This window comes from Thermobia domestica, chromosome 1 (assembly GCF_964235325.1).
Source record: "Thermobia domestica chromosome 1, izTheDome1.hap1.1, whole genome shotgun sequence".
NCBI classification, from domain to species: Eukaryota; Metazoa; Arthropoda; class Insecta; order Zygentoma; family Lepismatidae; genus Thermobia; species Thermobia domestica.
The window spans coordinates 295186240-295210477 of record NC_137454.1 but is presented as its reverse complement, the minus strand read 5'-3'; the positions used below and the strand labels follow the sequence as shown (position 1 = coordinate 295210477).

General features: G+C 37.1%; 1 protein-coding gene across 1 annotated transcript in view; it reads right to left on the bottom strand.

Moving 5' to 3' along the window:
• The window catches only part of heca (hdc homolog, cell cycle regulator), a 75911-nt gene that overhangs the window by 15733 nt on the left and 35940 nt on the right, over window positions 1–24238 (bottom strand). The window contains exons 3-4 of the mRNA XM_081726828.1: window positions 7210–7398; window positions 224–406 (exon numbers count right to left, since the gene is read on the bottom strand). Of these exons, the coding sequence (XP_081582954.1) occupies window positions 224–406; window positions 7210–7398 (372 nt within the window). The remainder of the gene's footprint in view (window positions 1–223; window positions 407–7209; window positions 7399–24238) is intronic.

Genomic DNA, 24238 nt, shown 5'->3' with positions numbered 1-24238 from the left:
GGACAAGGGTGTACATATGAAAAATTGGATCCTAATCTAGTATCATTCAATCACTGTCAAAATTACCAAAAGTAATTACTAATTGTTGTATCTCTAATGTTTAAATTGTGGAAAATCAAATATATGTAAGATGAATTATTCGACGGTAAATATTACCACTCAGAGTGAAACTTTTCCCAATTAAAAGAAGATCAGGTCCAATGATGATTTAAAAAACACGTACCTTTAGTCTTTCTGAGCAGCAGGGCATGGCTGCAAAAATATCATAAGAGTACATGGTACCAAGCACAAGAGAAGAGCCATCCCAAGCTGTAGAACAGTTTTCACATTTTAGAGGACCACCCCATCCTTCTAGACAGCTCATGCAGACAGCTGACAAAAACTGAGCTCTGCCCTCGATCCTTACCTGCGAATGAAACGTAGATCAAACTGATCATAATAATTAATCGGAAATCTTTCCGTTGACAAATAACACACTGTCAAAATAAAATGTAATTATATTTAGAACACAAGTACACTAATACGATAAGAAATAATGAAATTAAGTAAAAATGAAAGGAAGAGAAGGAGTCTGACTGTATGTCATTGTTAGTTATTTTATATGTTACATATATACTGTATGTATGCAAAACACTTTGATACTAAATGTGGAGGATATTTATTCTCAGTCTCCTCAACAACTTGTTTAGGAGGCATGGTTATTCTAAATTCTCTGTTATTTGAGATACAAATTTTACCCACTGCAATGTGTTCGTTTCAAAATACAAGATGATTCAAGACAGTACCGAAATTTTACCTGGATGAACATCGCAACGGTGAAGGTGAAAAAGTGACAATGAATCTACTTCCGGAAATGTTTAGTTCTTAAATGTAAAAGACACCTGTAGATCACACTAACGAAGGTGTGATATTATCAAATTTAGTATTGTCTTATTTATTACTCTCTCTAACACATTTGTCATTTGTATGTGGGAACAGCACAATTACGTGTTAGAAACTACTGGCATAAAATACATGTTACAGCACAATACATGAACGTGATCACTGTACTGGAATAATCAACATCCTGCCTTCTTTGTATTTATGGACCGTGGTGCCTCAGTAGTTGAGTGATCACCTCAGTGTGGAGTCCCGGGTTCGCTTGTGCAAAATGAGTTTTGAGGTTCATGAACACTGTGTGTGGGTTTTCTGAAAATTGCCCCTCGTCCCAGCGAGAAAATATGAAACATACTCTTTCAGTTCACACAATATTTTGACACGCGCCTATGACGAATGTCGGACGAGTTCATTCGGTATGAGGACAAAATATGGCAGCCGAAACATCGCCGCCTAAAATTCGGCATGCCAAGCTCTCGCCACCGAAAACATCATGTACCACAACCTCGCGTGCCAAAAACTCACCATAACAATACATGTAAAAGTTCCTGGGGTAATAATAATAATAATAATAATAATAATAATAATAATAATAATAATAATAATAATAATAATAATAATAATAATAATAATAATAATAATCTAAAGGAGGAGGAGGAGGAGCACTTCAAGTAACACAGGACCACAAATACTCTAGACACTAGAAGCGTGAAAAAATTGTCGGGTACAAAGTGAATGGATATAACCGTAAAATAAACCCAAATTAAAAGAAATCTTACCCATTGAATCTATCTTAGTTAAATTATCTGGTGAACATGAACTGTGAAGATCTCTTTTTTTCGAAGTGTTACATTAATATATCCAGTGAAATAACTGCTAAGCATATTTTTCCTCTTCTTAAAATTAATTAAATCACTTATTACGCTATATGTCTTGTACTTTATGTATAATGATTATTATTTTATAAGTTCACGTTGGAAATGGTCTTCCGCCTTATCTCAACATAAATACAGTGAAACTTCTGAATAACAGACACCGATGAGACATGATTATTAAATGAGAGGTGTTCGTTACAGAGGGGTTACACAAATGTAGATTTACTCACCGCTAATGCAGTATACAGTAATACAGGAGTAAGTATGGAGTAAATAGAGTAAATCTCATAAATAAAAATGATTTTGTTTGTGACTGCATCGCGAGAAAACAGCTGAACCGTTTGAAATATTTTTTAAATATAGTATTCACATATCTCGAACTGGTTTTTATTATGTTACTTTGACTTAAATGTTAAATCAAGTATCTTCAGTGGCCATGACTCTCGGTATAAAAACTTATCATTAACCATTTGCGACTCAGCCAACACTGAAATTTTCCACCGTTTGCAATCGGATGTCTTGTCTCGATTGACTTTTTTACTCGTTTGTTTCCACAATAGCTGACAAGTGTTTGCAGCTGTTAGAACTTGGAACAGTTTATAGTCAAAATTTCCGGGAATAATAATAATAATCTCTTTTTGTGGCATAAAAATGAATGCAGAGGATTAAATATAAATAGTCACGTGTCCCAGAATTTTCGAAAATATCGCTTTTAAAAGGAAATTTCTAGTAGCTTTTTCTCTAGATTAAAGTCATTAAACATAAACTGACACGTCTTCCAACAAGGGAAAAAGGTCGATTTTTATATTTATTTATCCAGATTCAAGAAATGATAATGATCTTGTTTGTGATCGCATCACGAGAAAACGATTCAACCACTTGAAAGTTAGTATCTACCGTTCATTCCAGGTAAGCTGATAATTTAAAAAAAAAAAAAAAATCTTCCCACCGCACTCATGCATATGATTTGAAAAACATGAATTTTGGTGTTTCTCTTTCCACAACCAACCCCGCACAAACATTAAAAATGATTGTTGAATGCAAAGAACTCTGTAGACTTTGTACTATGGATAGCTGTAACGGTTTTCAAGTAGGTAGATAATTTCAATGAACTTATTGCGTACTACAGAACAATATAACTATTTAATTGAAATATTTATGAAGTGCTATTTTGCTATTTTGGACTTGTGCTATTCTTTCACTCACCAATTCAATTATAATGTTCATAATAGTACCACACATTTTAAAATATTTTACTACATTAATCTGTATTAGTGAGATAAGTAACCATCTTGTAGTACAATTTTAAATTTAATTCAGTATGTGTCATTTAATTATACATACTTGTGAGATAATATCAAAATGGCTAACGATGACCGAGTTAGGAACTGACAGGATGCTTTCTGTACTCAAACGATACTTTCATCGAAATATAAAACCTAGAACATAGTTTGTGGTGTGTGTATATATATATATGAGCTTTATTTAAGCAGTATCACATTGCAAGTGAGTTTTATATATACATTTGCCGAAAATAATTATAGCTTTTCCTTTATGATAGAAGGGTTCTGTTTTGATCGCACATATAGTTTTGATATATCTCACCTCCAAAACCCGAAGTTCCCCTTAGGTGTCTCTTCGTTCTCAACAGCATATCTGCTATGGACTACGAACCATATTACTGGAGACTACGCGTGAAACTGACAACAAAGAGACAATGTGAGATACTTTTTCTAGTATATGGAAATAAAACACTGCAATAGGCTTTGGAAATCCAAGATTTCAGCTTACTTTTCGGAAGATAGATAACCAGAGATAATATCAAATTTTAGCAGTGTCCTCTTTCTCTCCTTTGATTCAACCTCTGCAAAATAGTTAATTCATAGCATAAACCTATAAACATTTTTTTTTCTGCGTCCTATTGTTTTTCATTGAAATCGTGCCTTACCAACTGACACTCCTGCTCAGAGTGAGCTCTGGCCTCCTTCACCACACGTCTCCAAGCTTCTCGATCTTTAACTACTTAGTCTTACCATAAATACTGTCCCAAAGTTTTAAGTACATTGGCACAAAATGGTTAGAGATATTTTAATATTCTAATAACAAGAATTACATGGATGCATTATGAACCAAAATCAAAATAATTATTCAAAATGGCCACCATTAGCATGCACATAGTCCTGAAGTTTTTGTGGCCACTCATCAATTGCACAACGCAATATATCAACTGAAAAATCTGCAGCTGCCTGCCTTCCGAAGAGACCGCTTTGAACTTTCAATATTGGGATGCCTCTTCTTACAAGCCATCTCCTGAAGCTTGGATCATAATTTGTAGTCCAAAGGGTTTAGGTTCTGACTTGCAGAAGGCCAATCTGAAGAGGAAAGAGTCCAAGCATTTGGCCTTAGCCACTGCTGGGATGTTCGTGCCTTGTGAGCTGGGACTGAGTCATGTTGGAAGCTCCAATTCTGTCCATGGAAGAGGGTGTTGGTGAGATTCTTGATTAGTCTCTCAAGCAGTGTCTCCTGACACACTTCGGATGATGTTTTCACCTCCTTTTCACAAAAATTAAGCTCCGTTGTGCTCTCATAGCTCACACCCCACTACACCATGACTGAGGCAGAATGTTGATCCCTCTGGATCCCCGGAGCCCTTTTATCAGCTTCTCTTAGAGGATGTGACATATATCCTGTCATTTTGGCATTAAAGATCTCCTTTCTAGGGGAACACTGAAAATCTTTTCACCAGTGAAAAGAATTCGACGATATCAATTTGCCGCGTAATGCTTAAGTAAGCGCTTTGCTTTTAGGAGCCCCTGGCGCTTCAGTTCATTTGTCAGAAGATGTCCTTTGCGTTGTAAGTATGGAGTCCCAGGTCACTGCTTAACATGCGAAACAAACATTTTCGATATCTTTAGCTCACGAGCTATGACTGACTGTTTCCTAGCTGGATTCGTCGGACACACACTACAACTGCTTTCACAAGTTCCGGTGTTCGTACTGTATCAGGGTTCCTACTGATCTGGAGAAATCTATTTCCCTGACTTCTCCCTGACGATTGGCAAGAAATTCCCTAACTCCCATGACAAGTGTCGGATGACGTTGACATGTAAATAAGGAGTAAATAACGCTGAATATTTATATATGAGAACATTTATTCCACAGAGACAAATAATAATCAATTGCTCATACGTACATTCAACTTCCCACCCATAAAAATCTGAATAACGTTCCATACTGTGATCATTAATGGTAGGCTAAGCTGAAATTGGTGTACAATTAATGTAAGGAAAAATATATTTTATAAAATTTCCCTGACTTTCCCTGATTTCCAGTCTTTTTCCCTGAGTTTCCCTGACCCGCACCACTTCCCCTGACTTCCCTGACAAGTAGGAACCCTGTGTGGTCTTCTTTGCAGTGGGCAATCTTTCACAGTTTCAGTATCAACAAAGCGCTGGATAGTATGGTAAACTTTTTTTTTTTTTTTTTTTTTTTTTTTTTACTAATTTGTAGTTTCTGAAGGGTTTTGAAGATCTCCCCTCTGGTGATTTGCCTACCTTGCGCAACGCTTTCACGGCCATACGATTTTCATATTCGCCCCATTCCATCCTGAACACTTACAACTGACACCTTTACACTTCTTCAGCTCATCCAGCAATGACTCATGCTTCACGATACCGCTCTTGACGTTGCTCGCTTTTATGGTTGGAAGTACAGCCACCCTCAAAACTTGACTATGTATTTCTTTCAAGCCTCTTATCTTCATCACCTTCAGATCTTGCCCTACATTTTCTTTCCATCTTATTTTGGGACGTCCCGTTAGAGTATATCTTTTCGTTAAACACTCCTTTTGGCATTCTATTACCTTCCATTCTTTCTAGGTATTCGAACCATCTTAGTCTCTGTGATTCAATAAATCTTACAATATGCTGTGTCTCTTGTATAGTGTCTATTTCTTTATTATTTTTTACCATCCACTGGTTTCCTCATCTTACTTGACCATAGATCTTCCGTACGATTTTTCTTTCAAATTTCTTTAGTGTATCTTCTTCCTTCCTTCTTAGCACCCAAGTTTCACTTTCATATGTAACAATTGGTCTAATCAATGTTTTGTATAGCTCAATTTTCGTTCTTCTATCTATCCATCTGCCATTCAACAACCATAAGTTTGCATAGTATGCTCTACTTCGTGCTTGTATTCGTTCTTGGAACTTTCTAAGTGCTTCAAATCATTTCCCTTTAATTATGATGTTTTTATTTTGTTTCTCTTTCCTTGTAATTAACATATATTCAGTTTTTTGTACTTTAGTTATCAGTCAGGGGGCCGCGGTGGCTCAGTGGTAGAGCGTTCACCTCTGGTGCTTGGGGTCCCGGGTTCGATCCCAGCCCCCGCCAAGTAAACTTTGTGGTGGACAAACACCGTGTGCGTGGGTTTCCTCGGGGTTCTCCCGTTTCCTCCCACTTTCTTCATTCCACCATTTCATTCATCACTCATCATCACCGTCTCCTTTAGCCTAACCGGCATAACCGTGGGACGTAACACTAAAGATTTCATTTAGTGTTCTGAGGTACAATGTACAAAAAACAAGCAGTAAATAGGAGTTGAAAAATGAACTTTTCAGTATCATGAGCTCCTCCGTGGCTAAGCGGTTAGCGTATGCGCCTTTGGCGTGGGAGACCCGGGTTCAATTCCCGGCGGGAGCTCATGTGGTTCGGATTCCACGTTAATCAGTAGGTCCACGTCTCATATAGCCTCGCTGCTGAAAGGGACGCTAAACTAAAATCAACTCAACTCATTTTCAGTATCATGGTTACTCTTTCCTAATAACTAGCATTACAACATTGGAGTAGGGTCCTGAGAAAGATGTACAAATGGATGGATGTGAAGGAAGCACAGGAGGGTATTGGAAAGCACAGCTCATGTTGATAGAGCCAAAAACACTCATGTTGAGAATGTTGCAACAAACGAGAATTTAAATTCCCGACTGACTACAAACAAAACATGAAGTACTAGTGTCTGTTGACGTTGAAGGTTCTTTTTCTAAACACAAATATTTACTTAGTGATCGAAGATATAGCCTCACTGAAAAATCATTCAAAATGAATGTTATCTGTTTTATCAGTTGTCTGAATTTGTGACTTAGTTGTGTTACTGTCTGTATGAATATTTAGATTCAAAATTTGCTTTACACAAACAACAAAAACAGAAATGCATCTTCCTTACCAAAATTCCGCACTTAAAATTCCTAGCTCTATTACGTACATTGTTCCCTATGGTATGAAAATGTTTGATGTAACTAATGTAAATCACAAGGAAACACATTTCATGAAGTCAACAACATGAGTATTTATTTTACAACTATGAATATAGATTTTATCTGTTATGAAAGTAACATATTACTAAATACCATAGTTAAAGAGTTTATATTGTTATGATGCGGATAAACAATATTTTACATACCTCTATGCAGCATTTACTGTGCTGACGTGGGCTAAGGAAGAAAGTTCCATCAACCAGTGGATAGCGATCGAAGACCAACATTGGGGCATGACAAACAACACAAGCTACTCTGGAAGTTTGCTGTGCTGCCAGGGTTGACAGAATAAAGCATCGTGTGTCATCATTTCCATGATTGCCCTCATCTTCCATCTGCAACAAAAAGTACAAAAGATTTTCTATATCATATAACAAATTATTATCACTTAATCTTAAATCAGACGTAAAGGAATACATTTTGAAATCAATTTGTTAGTAAAAATTAACAACACAAGACTGAAGGTTACTAACAGAAGTCATCATTCAACTGTGATAAAATGAGTAAACAGTTTCAAAGTTAATAAATAATGCTATTAGCATATGTGGAAACAAAACGAACAGGTACACAGTTGTTGGAAATGAATCAATTTCCAGGACTGCTTTAAAAAAAGTGGCCTGACACACGAATTAAAGTAGGAAGAAAAAAACTTTATACCTCCTTATATTTACTAAATATTCTGGTGGACATATAAATACAACACTTACAAGATAGGTGCATATTTGATGGAAAACAATCAACGACTGTTAAAAACTTTTCCTTAACTAGAACGTTTTGATGCGTTCATTTCTTCATTTCATTTCTTTATTGTACTTTTAACTATCAGAATATAAAGTTTCTTTAAGAAAGGTGGGTGATTTTTTTCTTTTTTTTTTTCTGAACATGATTAAACCAGTGCAGTCAAACAGTTCCCGGAATTTTGTTGCAGCTCTTTATTCCCACAATATAAGTACACATTTACTTAATCGCCTTCAAAGCAGACATCTGATAACTTACACTTACTGCACTGTTCCTGCCATTGCTGGAAACATAGAAAGTCCTCTTTGGTATCTCCCGAAGTTCAGCCGTCACGTTGATTTTGATCGTCTTCTACCGTAGCGAAACAGGTACCGTTGGGCAGGATTGGCAAAAACCATAGTTTTTATTGAAAAAAAAAAAAAGTTTTTTGTTTAAACCCGGTTTTTTTGGTTTAAACCCGCTTTTTTGGTTTAAATAATTTACTCTCTGTATTAGTATTAGATATGGACAGAAATTAGTTTGTATCATTTTGGTGTTATTATGTAACAACAAGGTTATGCTGGAAGGGGTCACATAAGCGTAAAGCGGAATAAAAACAGCTTTTCGGCTTACATCCAAGAGAAACTGTTTATTTCGACACGAAACCGGGACTAATTGGTCACAAATGCGATTGCCGACTCACTCACGAAAGACTCCTGATAAAAATACGTTGTACTGATCCTTATATAGGCCTACTTGTTAATATAATTGTCAAGAGTCATTTCAGAAGGACAAAAAATAAACAGTTACACAAGTAAAAACATTACACAGAATTACATATAAATCCGCCTTAGCCATTGGGAAAATGCTGTTATTACTTTAAATGTATTTGTATGTACAATTTTAAGGTCAAAAATTACAAATTTGGTATGTAGGTATCATTCAATAACATTAAAACAAAGTCGAATCCAAGCTGATGTTGGAAGCTACGAAGGCAGTTGATAAATTTTGCAAATTTCTATCAATATATTTAAGCAATCTTGGCTTCTTTATAAAACAACAGGCATTCAGGCCAGTAGAAATATATAATCTGGTTTCGTTTCGTATGTTTAAGCTTAACATCCTTATGAAATACAAAGGTTATCACAGAGAAGACTTTCGCTTAAAGGGACACCTCGAATCGCTACTTGGTTTCAGCCAACCCTGCCGTTCGAGCCGGTTTTTTTTTTTTTTTTTTTCTTAAAGCATTATCACTGTAAATTGTTTTAAGGCTATCAGAGTCTCTGAAGGAATTGATTTCCCCCAATTTGCACATGAACTTCATGTTTGCGCATTGCTTGAACTACGACATTATGCTAACTGATCACCACACCCTTCTCTGTTCAGCTATACATCTCGTACACTGTTTGTTATCACCTGTTCACACTTATCAAATTCATAATTAGGCAAGCTAAGGACTGTACTGTACAAGATTTATTATGACTGCATCATAAATGCCAAAATTACAGCAACATTCCGGGGACTTTTTCACTGCTCTGGTAAGGTCCTCATAGGCAGCCAATAATTTTTTTAATATTTCCGTGGAACTACTATATTTAATAAAATCATTCCTAACAATAAAAGTGTGTCCCTATTAATAATAATAAAAAAAAAATTACTTAAGCGGTTTTGAAACATACAGAGCTGTCCATAATTATGCAAAACTTTTCATTTCCCTGTAGTTATGGGACGTGTCTTCTATGTCACTGCATAATTCTAACATATTCATCTGATGTAAGACAAACTACGAATTTTCAATATAGCATCCAGACTACCTCTTTGAGACCCCATCCGAAATGCCGCCAGGATAAAGACGGGGCAGTATCAATAACGGTACAGAAACGATAGAAACAGAAGACAAGGCACTAGAACGAAAGAATGATTATATGTTCATTTTTCGTATATATATAGGTTGGCTAAAAAGTAGTGGCAATATTGTTCTTACGTCAGAGCTGTGTCTCCGCATTATAAAATAAAGGAATATGAGGCGATGAAGTATGGCGAGTGGCAACGGCTTTGTGTTATTCAAGCCAACAGCAACAGTGCCGTAAAGGAAGAAAGTGAAAGCGCCAGAACAATGTGTTTCAGAATGACTAATAACGTGCGTGGATCAAGATTCAATTGCCTGTGGTACAGTGCACGACAAGGTTTCCCAGGACTTCGTGACGATCTTCGCGCCAAAATGAAGCAACTACTTCAGGAGAAGCACTACAGCATAAGAGAAGTCACCATCCGTGCCATATGGACGGACATTAACAGATTGACGCGCTGACAGTGTACGACGCCTTCCATACGCATGGAAGATTATGATAAGAGATGGGAGGCGGTTACAATGAAGGAATGTAATAGGTGTTCTGTGCATTAACTCAGCTCCGAACTACGAATTCACCATTACTTTTAATCCGTTGCCATTACTTTTAATCCAGCCCTTGTATATACTAATTAGTAAGTACGAGTTCGAGACTACAGTTCAAAGAAAGAAGTCATAAACAAGCTACAGCGCTGACCCTTTGTGTCGTTTTGAGAAGACCCTATGTCAATTACCAGTAGGAATACAGTTTTCAATGTAGTACGGTCTACGAAAAAGAAAGTTGCCGCTTCCAGTCTTTCGGATTGGTGAAGTGTTTCATTCGATTCATGCTTTGAAGAATAGGCATTCTGAGTCACAATTTATGATGAGACGAAACAGTGTTCCATATAGATTGGTTCGTCCATCACCATAATTACCATTACAAAAAGAAAAACAAAAGTTACAATGGAGAAAGTAGAGTCACAATTTTCAGTAACTGTGGTTATGTTATTCGCAATCATAACCCTTTTTAGCCCACACATTCGCCGAAACAGATACGCCGCGAGGTATATGTAAATGTTGAAGACTTTTCTAACACATTGCTGCGACCTGGAAGATTGCACTACATACGTGACGGGATAAAAACGCCATACCATGCTAACATTGAAGACAGAATTTACCGTGATTGTTTTTATTTGGAGGAGAGGGGTACATTAATGAGAATGTTTACACTAGAAAACTGTGCGCCTTCGACATGATGAAAGTTTGAACAATGAGAATGATTACGAGCCAGCAAATATAATGCAACGCGCTGTAAAAGACATTTAATCCCATTAAAAACTATGCTGCTTACGTTGATACCTACATCGCTTTTGAAATGAACAGTGCATTTCGAATGGTAAGGAAAACAGAAAAAAAAAAAAAAAATTGAAATGAATCGTACAGTTATTTGTACAAGAGCACACCGTAATGAAAAGCAGAAGATATTTATGAATTATCTTGGATACAGGTAAAATCATACCGTTTTAATGTTACGCGTTAGTCACACGATGATCGCTTTGTTATCATCTTTGGATTCATAGAACGAACTTCCACTTGAAGAAAGAAAAAAAACTAAAAAATGATAAAAAATTTAAAACTGAAAACTGAAAATGAAAAGACCTTATGTCGGAGCACAAAATATTGAATAATAGTATAAGCAACTTTAAGTACGAAGTCACGCGCAATAGATTAATTTTTTTTGTTTTGTTTTAGAACGTATTAAATGGTTAGTGCTGGAGCAAAAATAACAGTGCTATTTAATTTCTACAAAAAAATACTATTAAAATGATATATCACATGCTATAGTTTCCATTTAAGACAACTGCATAAAATTCAAGATAGTGAACGTCATTGTGATGTCATTTCCCTTTTTTCTATTTCCCATCTACATTGTTATTTTGGTTATAGAAAAAATTAGTAGTAGTGCGTAATTCATTACAGTTTTCCGAATGTTTTATTCATTCATTAATATTGCGCATATCTTCCATTATTTTAGTCTTCTTAGCTTCAAGCTTGTTTAGAATCATCTTTATTTTCCTGTCTTCAGTTTCATTTCGTTTCTCTTCCTCTTCTTGTCATTGATTTGTTGCTTCTCCAAAACAAATACGAGCATTTCGTGTACCATGAATCCTGGATTTCTTTATAGATAATTTCTCAAGATTGTTACACGAAGCTGCTAATCAGCGTACTACCAACGTATGTTCTTTTAAATAATCTGATATACATTGTGCATTGACTGAAAATGCTCTTTCTAGATTTGAATCTTCATTAGAGAAACCAAGATTATTTTAACAACATGTTTTAAATCATTGCCTTCTAAAGTGCCCAAATTATTTAGTCATCCAAACGCTGGCCAGTTGCAGAATACCGACTCAGAATTTTTTCTGCAATTTCGAGTCAACCGAAACTCTTTAAACTGCCTTACAATTACATCTGCTCTTTGTTAACCAATTTTTAAACCTATTTCAGCTAAGACAGACTTCACGTGATTCACTCCAACATCAGACCCTGGAGACACATTATGACCCACACACGAAAGAGCTCTAGTCAATTTATAATTGAAAAGTGATTTCTCCAAAATTTTAAAAGTAAATTTCTGTAAACATTTTCTGCAATTTGGGCGAATCCAAGTCCGTTACTGGTTGACATTTCTTAAAAGGCAGTATGTGTAGCAAAACTAATGTCAACGTTTTTCACAGGAAGATTTTCTTCATTTTCCACATCTATTTGTGTACTTTAATTGGAAGAACTAAAAGCTTCTGGTTTTACAAATTTTTGCATAACATTACTTTTTCTAGGTTCTCTAGGTTTGTCGCCCCCCTGGGGAATCTAAAGCTCTAACGGGAAGAAAATATTCATCATTTACGTCGAAAATCCATATGTTCAAAATTCGGAGAGAGGAATTCTAGATTGGGACATGGACGGAATTTCTCCCTAATATATCCGGATAAAACACTGCTCTTATGCACCATTTTTAGCCTAAATTTAATGACTTTATAAACATTTGTTGCTAGAATCAATATTATTTCTGCTCGTAAACCAACAATAAAGAAATCAACCTTAGTCAGCTATTCTGTTGTGTTGTATTTCAATTCTTATTTGAAATAAACAAATTTTTCCTTTTTAACAAATATCTCATATTTATTAATTAATGGTAAGTACCAACAGCTACTTTTGCAGAGAAGAATAACAGGAGGTGTTGCAAAGAAAAAACAATGCATCTCAATTAAATCGACACGTCTTATTGCTTAGAGCTGGATGACTTATAGCTTGCTGCTTATTGCTAACATAATTCTAAGAAATCTTCAACAAATTAAATCACAATAGTCTATGAATTTCTGTTTATTATCAATTCTTCAGTCTTTCGCAAACTAACATTTCCGTTCTTGAATTATCACGATATACTTTATTTAGAAAATAGGAAATCCATGACTGAAGAAATGATTCACTGGACATTCAAATTGACAGCTATAACACATTTTGTTATGATTTGTAGCTATATTCTGGATTTTTAAAAAAAATCTGATTTGAGTTTAGTGTCCTTTTCAGCTGCGAGGCTACATGGGACGTAGATTTACAGCTTAACATGGGAGAAGACTCCCCATGAGATACGCTGGAATTGAATTTCAATTTGAAATGGAATGTTTTCTTCCCTTGAAAAGATACAAAATCGGAATCAACACACAGAATATATTTTTAACTATTCTGACATGATAACCTGTGTTAAGTTACGACTGAATACACCGAAAATGTTTCCTGACTTAACAACGCATTAAAATATGTCGAAGACGTTCTTTGTTCAACCTTCCTTATTGCATATTATTATGCCGTAGAGATGCATCATCTGACTAGTGTATCCATTGATATATTTCACTTTTATAAACTTTTTTGTGAGTTCTTTCCTGGCTTTATCTAGATCAATTCTGTTATAATGTAAAACAAAAATGCTTTCTTCTGCAAAGAAGTTTTTTTTTTTTTTTTTTAATGTGCCACAATTATGCTCTGAGGCTAAGGGAGATAGTGACGATAAGTGAAATAGTGGAATGAAGACAGTGGGAACTGGGATCGAACCAGGGGCTCCACGCACCAAACGAGTGCAAGCTGCTATTGAGCCATCGAAGTCCCAAGTACTCAATTAATGCATGATGGTGCATTATATCTTCATTTAGCAAACTTCGTGTTATATGTGTAAATCATGTATTTGATGTTCTAATCAGTAAAACAAATATACATAAGGATAATTCACTTAGTTCGTTCCTAAAGGTTGCACCATCAATGTTGACTATTCCAAGCAGTTGAAGCGAATCTATGCTGCACTATGTCTAAAATATCCTGTATTGGTGAACCGAAAACATGTCCTACTGCAACAGGATAACGCACAACACACCCGGGTCGAAAAATACAACAAAATATGCAGGAAATTGATGGCATCGAACTGATACCAAACCTGGTATATAGTTTCGATCTTGTCTCTTGGGATTACCAATTGTTTAGGTCCATAGCGTACTTCCTGAAATCACGCAGGAGGAAACAGCAGCGACTGATTTCTTTGCTTCTAAGAACAGGACATGATATAGATGTAGAATCACGGAACTGATAGGGTGGAGGCTACAGATAGTTGAACACGAGGGCAGGGGCGGATCCAGGGGGGGGGGGCAATTTCCCCCCCAGAAGAGAAAACTTTCTTATTTTATATATATAAATAAAACCCATCCCAGAGTTTGGAGCCCTTAAAAGTAGCAGTATGACAACCCACCGCCCCCCAGAAGTCGGTCCTGGATCCGCCCCTGCACGAGGGGATATACTTTGAATATTAACCTGCTGCTACTGTACTGTAGTAAATACAGCTGTATTGTGTACCAGGATATGGCAAGACTTATGACTCACCCTCATGTTTTAGGCATAATGAACTAAATTGGCTTTGAACATTTTCAAGACGAAGAACAGTAATTCCTCAACAGAGTTTTTTATATCTCCATGCGTTCATCAATAATTCGAAAGGATGCTCGCTCTCAAGTTATCAATCGATCGTTTCTCAAAGCTGTTTTGTGATCTGCAGTCTGCAGAAAGTGCATTTGTCTGAACAAATTTATCTTTTGGAATTATTTTGTTGTTTTGTATGCAATTCAGTACTTGGAGTCATAATGTCGCTTTCACCTGTTTATTGTATTTTACTGCTGCTAATCCGTAAGTGGGAAGCCGCTGTACGATAAAGTGTACATTTTTCTACTGGTCTTTCAGAAATAAAATTCCATGAAAATTGAGTACCTCTTCCACTAAATGATGTAACTTATTCACATTCACTGAATAACATGATTTGTTCTGATTACTAAAGCAAGAAGCTCGTACTTGGCCTCTCAATGGGACACGCTCATACACCCACCAATAAATATTTTCAATCAAGAAATAAAGAAAAAAAAGTATGTTCGCAATAATGGAATTATCAATTTTAATGAAGCCACATTATTACAGTATTTCACAAACAATTTTACAGTTACTTTTGTAATATTCTGCATTTTAGGTTGTGTTTATATCATGGCTGCACTCCAGGCCTAGCGTGATATCCTTCCTGCACAACAAAAACTTCTGTCCAAGCAGTTTTTTTTTTCTTTTTATTTTTTCTTTTCAAAAGGCTTCGGCAGCATTTAAGTTGAAGTTATTCCTTGTTTTTCCTTTATTATTCTCTCAATTGAAGAAGACAGGGAGTGGAATTCAGGGTTTACATTATATGAATTGTAGAATGCAAATTTCTTTAAAAAATTGTATGAACACTAGAAATATAACTTATTCGAAGTTAAAGATGCACTGATTTGTAGCGTGTTTTATATATGCTACATTCAAGACGTTTACTCTCGCGCTTGCGTGATCAATCTGTAGCTACCCCAACACGACAAGGTTTACGGCATAGACTTCTATTCGCTTGGCTCCACGCTTCTCCCCCTATACTTACCACTCCACAAGGGAAGTGTATCGATCGGTTTTCACCCTCTCTCTAGTTGCAGAGACTTTCCTGCGTTTTAGGGTAGGTTAGTTTCATTGGGGATGAAGTGTAGCTGACTGGAAATCAGTGAAGAACAAAGAATGGTAGTGCGCGCAGAGTTTCATTATATCGTTTTCCCTGAGCTATTAATCAATAATATTGTTTTTTATTTTTTAAATAGTTATATCAAAACCTTCTATTCCTATGTCTCATTTAATTTAATAAATTACAGTGGCTTTCAAAATTTTCATGTAATTGTACACTCATAGTTAAAAGAACACAAAACATTTGATGTACAGTCACGAAAGAAAGTATTCTTCAGTTGACAAAATCTCTTTTCCTGATAACTCACGAAGAAATTAACCTATTAGAGTACCAATTTTGGCAAGTTATCACATTATAACTATTCTACGGATAATAACAAAAAGATCCAAATTAATTCATTTGTTCCCGAGTTATTGGGAAAAGAAAATTTGTGAACTGTCAAATACTTTCTTTTCCGTGTGTACATTGAAGTTACGTACGAAATTACTTTCGTTGCCAAGATAAAACTTCTGACCGCTATGGATTGCATTCACAACAACTGTAGCCACTCTCTCTCTTTCAAATTACCTTGTGAACACTATGCAGGTACAAGAACAATGATCAAAGCGGATAATAAAAAATCACGAGAAAACACCTGAATTGGAATGTGCATCCTACCCAATATTCCTTCATCAATAACTTAGAAGTGTTTTTTTAAGGCATAACTCCAGTGAAAGGTGAATCCCTCCCGCTTAACCCGCTGACTCGAATTAGCCCTCCGCCCCACTCAAGAGCTCAGAGAAATTACATTTCGATTACATGTACACTAGCGCAGAATACGCCCTTTTGTAAACAGTGTTTCAGTAAATAGTGTTAGCCATACAGATTTTTATTTAGCCCCCTCCCTGGCAAAATTTTGTGGAAGTGTGTTTATTTACTTCATAAGGGAAACACAACAGGCTAAATGCCCGGTTACAGTGTCGTGTACGTAACTACCAAATGGCTTGAGTGTGAAGCTTTTGTTTGATATTTGCTTTGATCTATTTTCAGATATGTTAATATATCTACTACATAAAATTTAAGTAGAAAATGAAATGAAATCTTTAAGTTTTACATCCTACGGTTATGCCGGTTAGACTAAAGGTGATGATGAGAGATGAGTGAAATGATGGTATGAAGAAAGTGGGAGGAAACGGGAGAACCCCAAGAAAACCCACAAGCACGGCGTTTGTCCACCACAAAGTCCACGCGGCGCGCGCGGGGATCGACCCAGGGATTCCAAGCAACGGAGGTGAAAATTTAAGTAGTTCATTATATGAAGTACTCATTCTTCACAAAGGAAACTTGCATTATTACTTCTTGCTTTCCTGCAGCTGAATGTTCCCGTGATTACTACTCTAGTTCTATCTGTTGGTACTTGCAAAACAATTCTGAAACTAATACCAGACAATCAATTTTACTGCTTAATAATGGTGAACTTCAGCTTTTTACTTTACCCTCATGGAAAAGTCTCTTTCACGCTCACTTTGCCTACATTTTCCATTTTATATAGTAAACAGCACAGACGGAAATTCACTATGTATGTGAGCTTAAGTAGCTCCGTAATTAGTTAGTTCACTACGCCAGTTGATTTCCCATTACTTATGTCTTCAAGTTGTTGATTAAAAAAAAAAAAACTCAATATCGTTAAGTTCCCTGGTCTTCTTCACTTACCTATTTCTATATCAAATTATCAGAAGCGTATTACGAGGGGAAGGAGGAGCACTAACAGTATCATATGGTAGGGGGATTTGGAGTTTTTTTTTTTTTTTTTCAATGAATTTAAGACATGGCATGTACTTTTTAATCAGTGATCGCCAAACCGTCGATCGCAAGCTACTAATAGCTTGCGAGGACATTTTCGGTAGATCGCGTTAACGCTTTGCTTGGCTAACCTTGATTCTTCCATAAATAAATATACGATTTTTTATTTAAGTTGGTAGTTCTTTTGGCTAGTAGCTCACAGCAGGATTTAAATATGGCAAGGTAGCTAAAAAGCTTCATAAGTTTGGCGACCACTGTTCTAAATGAAAGCTAATCCAATCGATATCTGTTCTACTGCGATTATAAAATGCAATTCTTAAAAATAAAATTAACAGAACTGCATTGTTAATTTGTACATTTCATAAATATTTTATTCAGTGGCGGCGATTGGACGTTAAAAGTGGGGAGGGGCAAGACATGATCTGAATATTTGCATATCAGTGTTAGTTTCTCTGGTTGCTTCTAACACTTTGCTTGACGAAAGGTTGTATAACTAATAGGATACTATCTTTTTCAGTTAAAATACAGTATATCGTATTTCATATTTTATTAAGTAAATTGACAATACCAACGCAAGTAGGCACTAGTCCTTTGTATTCTTAAGGAACGAAAATGCAAGAAAAGATTTGATTCCTTGCTCATGAACATCTTAAAATTTTGTCTGGAAAATTGTGTGATCAGATTATTTAATAACAAGTTTGCAAAGCAAATAAATAGAAAGAATAATATTAATCATAGTAATGAATAATGAGGCTTGTTTTGTAGAAGTTACATTGAAACTGGGGATTAATGAACAGAATAACTTATTTAATTCCACATATGCAATTAAATGTATGTTATTACTCTTAGAAAATGAAAGACAATAAATACTACAAGCATGTGCTACGACATTTAAAGAAATATGTAATTGCAATATTAATTGCAATTAAAATTCAATTCCTGTAGCTTTCTTAACTCCACGGGAAGACAAATAACCAATACGTACTCACGCAACGGCAAATATTATATGGCGTCATTTTTTCTATGAACCAGTAATACATACAAAAACTACATTTCCAAATGAAACTATATACATTAATGGGTATTTCAAAAAAGTGAGGGGGAAACTGCCCCCCTAATCGCCGCCCATGATTTTATTATTAGTATAGCTGTTTAACACTACACTATTCACGCTTACATTTTTACAGGATCCCTTAAGAAGAGCTCAGCTCTGGGTAGTCATCGGTATTGGTTCATAATTGCGCATATTTCTTCGATACACTTTTTCCATCTATGCAAAATTCCTAGAATTTTGTATTATATTATCGTATTTAAACCAGGGATGGGCAAAACCGTTTTTTATAAAAACCGGAAACCGGTTTCTAGAAAAAACGAAACACGAAAAAATGACATTTCGGTTTTCTTCAAAACCGGTTCGGTTTTCACCGAAAGTGGTTTCGGTGAAAACTTTTGGAAAACACACAAAATTACTTCTGTGGAAACGGAATCGGTTTCCGGAGAACAACAAAACACTATTCTGGTCAGAAATAGAACAAATTTTGGAAAAACCGGAACCGGTTTTGAAGAAAACCGAAACCGGGTCCAGCGAAAAACCGAACCGGTTTTGGAGAAAACCGAAACCGGTTTTGGAGAAAACCGAAACCGGTTTTTGTGCCCACCACTAATTTAAACTAACATTTTAATGACATACTGGTATTTGCTTCATTTACAAATATACAGTATTTGCTCATAATCCCCTACTTTTTCTAAGTTTTTTTGATATGCGCACGAGGCGAGACATGTTTCACTATCTTATCGCATTGTAAACGAGATTAGATTCGAAACGACTCGCTCTTTGGGGGAATTCGAGAAAAGACGATACAAAAAGGGGATCGTTCACCAGTGCCCACTCTTATTATTAATTTAAATTTGTGTAAACAACACGTCTTATCAAAGGAAGTAACAGAAGTTGGAATTTTAGAAGCCATTAGTTTATTTTTAGTTTAGCGTCCCGTTCAGCAGCGAGGCTATATGAGACATGGACCTACTGATTAACGTGGAATCCGAACCACGTGAGCTCCCGCCGACAATCGAACCCAGGTATCTCACGCCACAGGCGCGTACGCTAACCGCTTAGCCACGAAGGAGTTCTTTAGAAGCCATTTACGAGGGCGGGGTGAAAAGTTCTCGGCCTGACCCAGAGATGCACTCCAATCAGCAAAATTTTATTGTTCTTGCCTGGGGGTTCTTTTCAGCTGTTCGTATAACAAGTGTCAACTACTTCTCTCAAGTAGTTTGTGTCCAGGCTTTCTTGCAGTTAGACGTCTTGCGTGTTAGTTGTGAAAATGGATAAACTTGAATATCGTGCGGTAATCAAATTTTTCGTTTTAGATGGATTAACCCCTACGGAAGTTCATCCGAAGTTGACAAAAGTTTACGGGGACTTTGCTCCTTCCTGTCAACCGTTAAAAAGTGGGCAGCTGAATTTAAACGTGGTCGCACATCTCTCGATGACCCACGTGAAGGAAGGCCGAAAATCGCAGCCACACCGGAAACAATCGAAATAGTGCATGATATCGTGTTGGACGATAGGCGAGTGAAGTTGAGTGAGATAGCTGAGAGTGTGGGGATATCGGAGGAACGGGTGCGAAACATCTTGCACAAAGAACTAGGGATGCGAAAGCTCTGCGCAAGATGGGTGCCGCATTTGCTGACATCAGGGACGGATTAAGGTTTCTGGCACCCATAGGCACTCTGACTTAAGGAGCCCCAACACACACTTTCATACATCTCAAACCGACAGCGCCCCCTGGTTAGTTTTTTTTTTTTTTTTTTTTTTTATCTGCTAGACAGAAGAATCGACTACTATTTGCATACCTAAGTGAGTCCTTTTCGCGCTTCAGCACATGAAATCGGGGCACTAATTCTCATCAAAACTGCATATCCTGTTTATCAAACAAAATAAATAAATAAAGTGCAAATGCAATACAAAATTAGTGCTTCATTCTAAACTTATAAATAAGGATATCGAGTTATTCTTGTAAACAAAGACCGATGTTCTCGATAACTAGTTTTTTGTTAAATATATTTTTCTTGGTTACTCCTGTAAACAATCTTAGGTGTTCTGGATAACTAATGTTTTGTTAAATATATTTTTCTTGGACATTCTTGTAAACAAACAGATGTTCTGGATAACTATTTTTTGTTATATATTTTTTTCTTGGGCACCCCTTCAGCGCTAGCGCCCTAGGCACGTGCCTATTGTGCCTGTGCGTTAATCCGCCACTGGCTGACATGCTGACTGCCGACCAAAAGCAAATGCGAAAACGATTTTTGCAGCAATCTTTGGACCGATTTAAAAGGGATCCGATCGATTTTGTGTGGCGATTTGTGACGATGGATGAGACATGGGTTCACCACTACACGCCAGAAATGAAACAGCAGTCCAAGCAGTGAGTGGAAGCCGGTGGTACAGCGCCGAAGAAATCGAAGACGATCGTATCGGCCCGAAAGGTAATGACCAGTGTGTTTTGGGATGCGAAAGAGATCCTGTTAATTGATTACTTTGCAAAAGGGAGAATAATTATAGGCGAATATTACTCCAACCTTCTTGACCAGCTGGATGTCAAAATTCGCGAGAAGAGGTCTGGCTTGAAGAAGAAGAAAATGATCTTTCACCAGGACAACGCACCTGTGCGCAAGGGTGCGTTGGCGATGGGAAAACTGCAGGATCTGGGTGCGGTTTGCTCGGCCATCCCCCATATTCTCCTAATTTGGCACCATCGGACTTCTATCTGTTCCCAAACTTGAAGAAATTTCTTTCTGGGAAGCGCTTCACATCGAATGAAGAAGTTGAGAGGGTCGCGGATGCCTATTTTCACAACCTTCCAGACTCTCACTTCCGGGAAGGAATACTGATGTTGGAGAAACGCTGGACCAAGTGTATTGAAGTTAAGGGAGATTATGTCGAAAAATAATCATTTTTGAACTGAAATTCGCAGTCTTTCATTGTCAGGCCGAGAACTTTTCAGCCCGCCTTCGTATGCACAGCACTGCCATCTAGCAAACTTGAGAACACGTTCGCTAAGCGCAAGACTAAGTGTTGCCACACAAAAAATATTGAAAAGTCATTATCTGTTTGTTATTGTTTACTAACGGTACCCGACAGGAAATTCCGGACATTTTGCCAAATTTTAAAATTCCACCCGGACAGAAATTTTAACTTAAAAAAGAAGGCATGCCTTGGTTAAACCGAGCCGGACCGGTTCCTTTTCTTAATAACATCTAAAATGATTCTTTTCTTCCTCACCATTTGTAACACCCTTTCATTCGTTTCCCGCTCGACCCATTTTCTCTGAAATATTCTCCATGCCCATATTTTGAAACCTTCCAGTCGTTTTCATCATTTTTGCCTAATGTCCATGTTTCTGCCCCATACAGTACAGTACTTCACACGAAGCACTTTATGTCTTTTTCTCAATTCATTCAAAGTCCCACAAAACAGTCTTTTCTTCCTTCTAAAGGCATTTTTTGCAATTCCTATCCTACCTTTTGTTTCACGTTCGCACTTCATATCATCACTGACAGTACTACCCAGGTATCGAAAACTAGTCGTCTGTTCTACTTTTTCCCCTCCTACTTTTATAGATGACACCGACCGTTTCGTTCCAATCACCATGGCTTTTGTCTTTCTAACATTTATTTTCATCCCATATTCTTCATAGCCCTCTCTCAAGTTTTCTAACATTTTATTGATTTTCTCTTCAGATTCTGCAACAAGCGCCATATCATCTGCAAACCGCATACATCTAATCATTTTACCTACTACTGAAATGCCATTTTCATTATATACACCGTATATTAAATATTGTTGGTGAAAGACATATCCCTGTAAAACTCCCCTTCCAACTGCACTAATCTCTGTCATTTCCTCTCCTATTCCAACACTTACTTGTTAGTTTATATATAAGATTGTTATGAGTCTTCGATCTTTCCATTCCAACACAACCTTCTCTAGAACACACAACATTTCTCATTTCACGCGGTCAAAAGCCTTTCCTAGATTAATAAATACAATATACACCTCTTTCCTTTTCCTATAAACTTTTCACTGATTACTCTTAATAATCCAACTGCATCTCTTGTGCCCTTACCTCTCCTGAAACCAGACTGTTCCTCCTCAACTTTTTCATTTGTTCTTCCATACAACCTTCTGCTCAGTATTCGAGGCAAAATTTTTGCTGCATGAGATATGAGACTAATAACTCAACAATACTCACATCTCTCTGAGCTCGATTTCTAAGCCATCGGCATCAGGATCGTCTTCAGGAGGTATTTTGGCCTCCCTCCTGTTTCATATATTTCACTGCAGAGTCGGAACAATTCTTTCTTGCCTATATCTCCCAAGTATCTCCTCAAGAAGAGACAAAAATCTTTGTTTAACGTCCCACGTTTATGCCCTTTAAACTAAGGGACAAGGATGATTAAGGCAAATGAATGATGATGTAATAATCGGTAGAATGAGAACGTGGGAGGAAAGGGAGATCCCGAGAAAACCCGTGGACATGATGATGTCATATCACATCTTGTGCGCATCCCTAGTTCTTCAGCGGCACATATTTCTGTACAACTTTTGGGGGACCATTGAGGTTTGTCAGACACGCTAATCATACGTCAAAACGACTTTGCAGAAGACGGATGATCTCTCAGAACAAGATATAGAAGAAAGTGGGTGAATACCGCGCACTTAAGGTTTTATCGCGAATTAAGCAGACATTTTGGGATGAAAATGACTAAGAACTCAGGATCATATAACCACATCCTTTATCTTTAGAGGTATGTATAAGCTATTATGTCAACTTCACTACATAATGAAAAAACAAGCAAGAAAATGAGTGAGGCAAATGCGCGGTATTCACCACCCCTGTAGGGTAATAGCGCGCAGATAATTTTCTAATATTAAATAATCCAATGTAACATAGAAACCAAATAAATGTTTATGTATTTAATAATCTACTACGTACTATAAACTTGAAATACTGAAAACAGATATAATATACAGATGGTGATCAGAAAAATGGAAACACCTGAACGAAATTGCAACTTACCAGATTAATATGGTGTCGGGCCACCTTTCGCCTTCAGAACAACCTTGATGCGACGTGGGATGGAGGCATAGAGGTCGTGAATGATAGCAAGTGGAATTTTACACCATTCCTCGTGCAGGGCATCGGCCAGTTCTGTGAGAGAGGATGGAGGTGGAAATCGTCGCCGGAGTCGTTTCCAAGACAGACCACAGATGTTCAATTATGTTGAGATCTGGGGATTGAGCGGGCCAGGGGAGGTGTTGAACTTCATCCCGATGTTCCTCAAACCACACTGCAACAACGTCAGCTGTGTGAATGGGTGCATTATCATCCTGGAAGATGGCGTCATTGTCCGGGAACAACATCCGGACCATAGGATGCAAGTGGTCTCCTAAAATTGCGACATAATCGTTGGCAGTGATTCGTCCGCTAAGTGTGACCACAGGGCCCAATAAAAACCATGATATGGCGGCCCACAGCATCACCGAGCCGCCGCCATAAGCTTCTTCGGGCGTTCTCCACACATAAACACGGCCCGTGGTTGGGAATAGGGTGAAGGATGACTCATCCGACCATATCACACGTTTCCAGTCCTCAACGGTCCAAGTTGCATGGTCGCGGCACCATTTGCGGCGTGCAAAAGCGTTATGGTCCCTAATGAGCGGTTTGGCCAGTGCAATACGACCCCGTAAGTTCATGTCATGTAATTCGCGGCG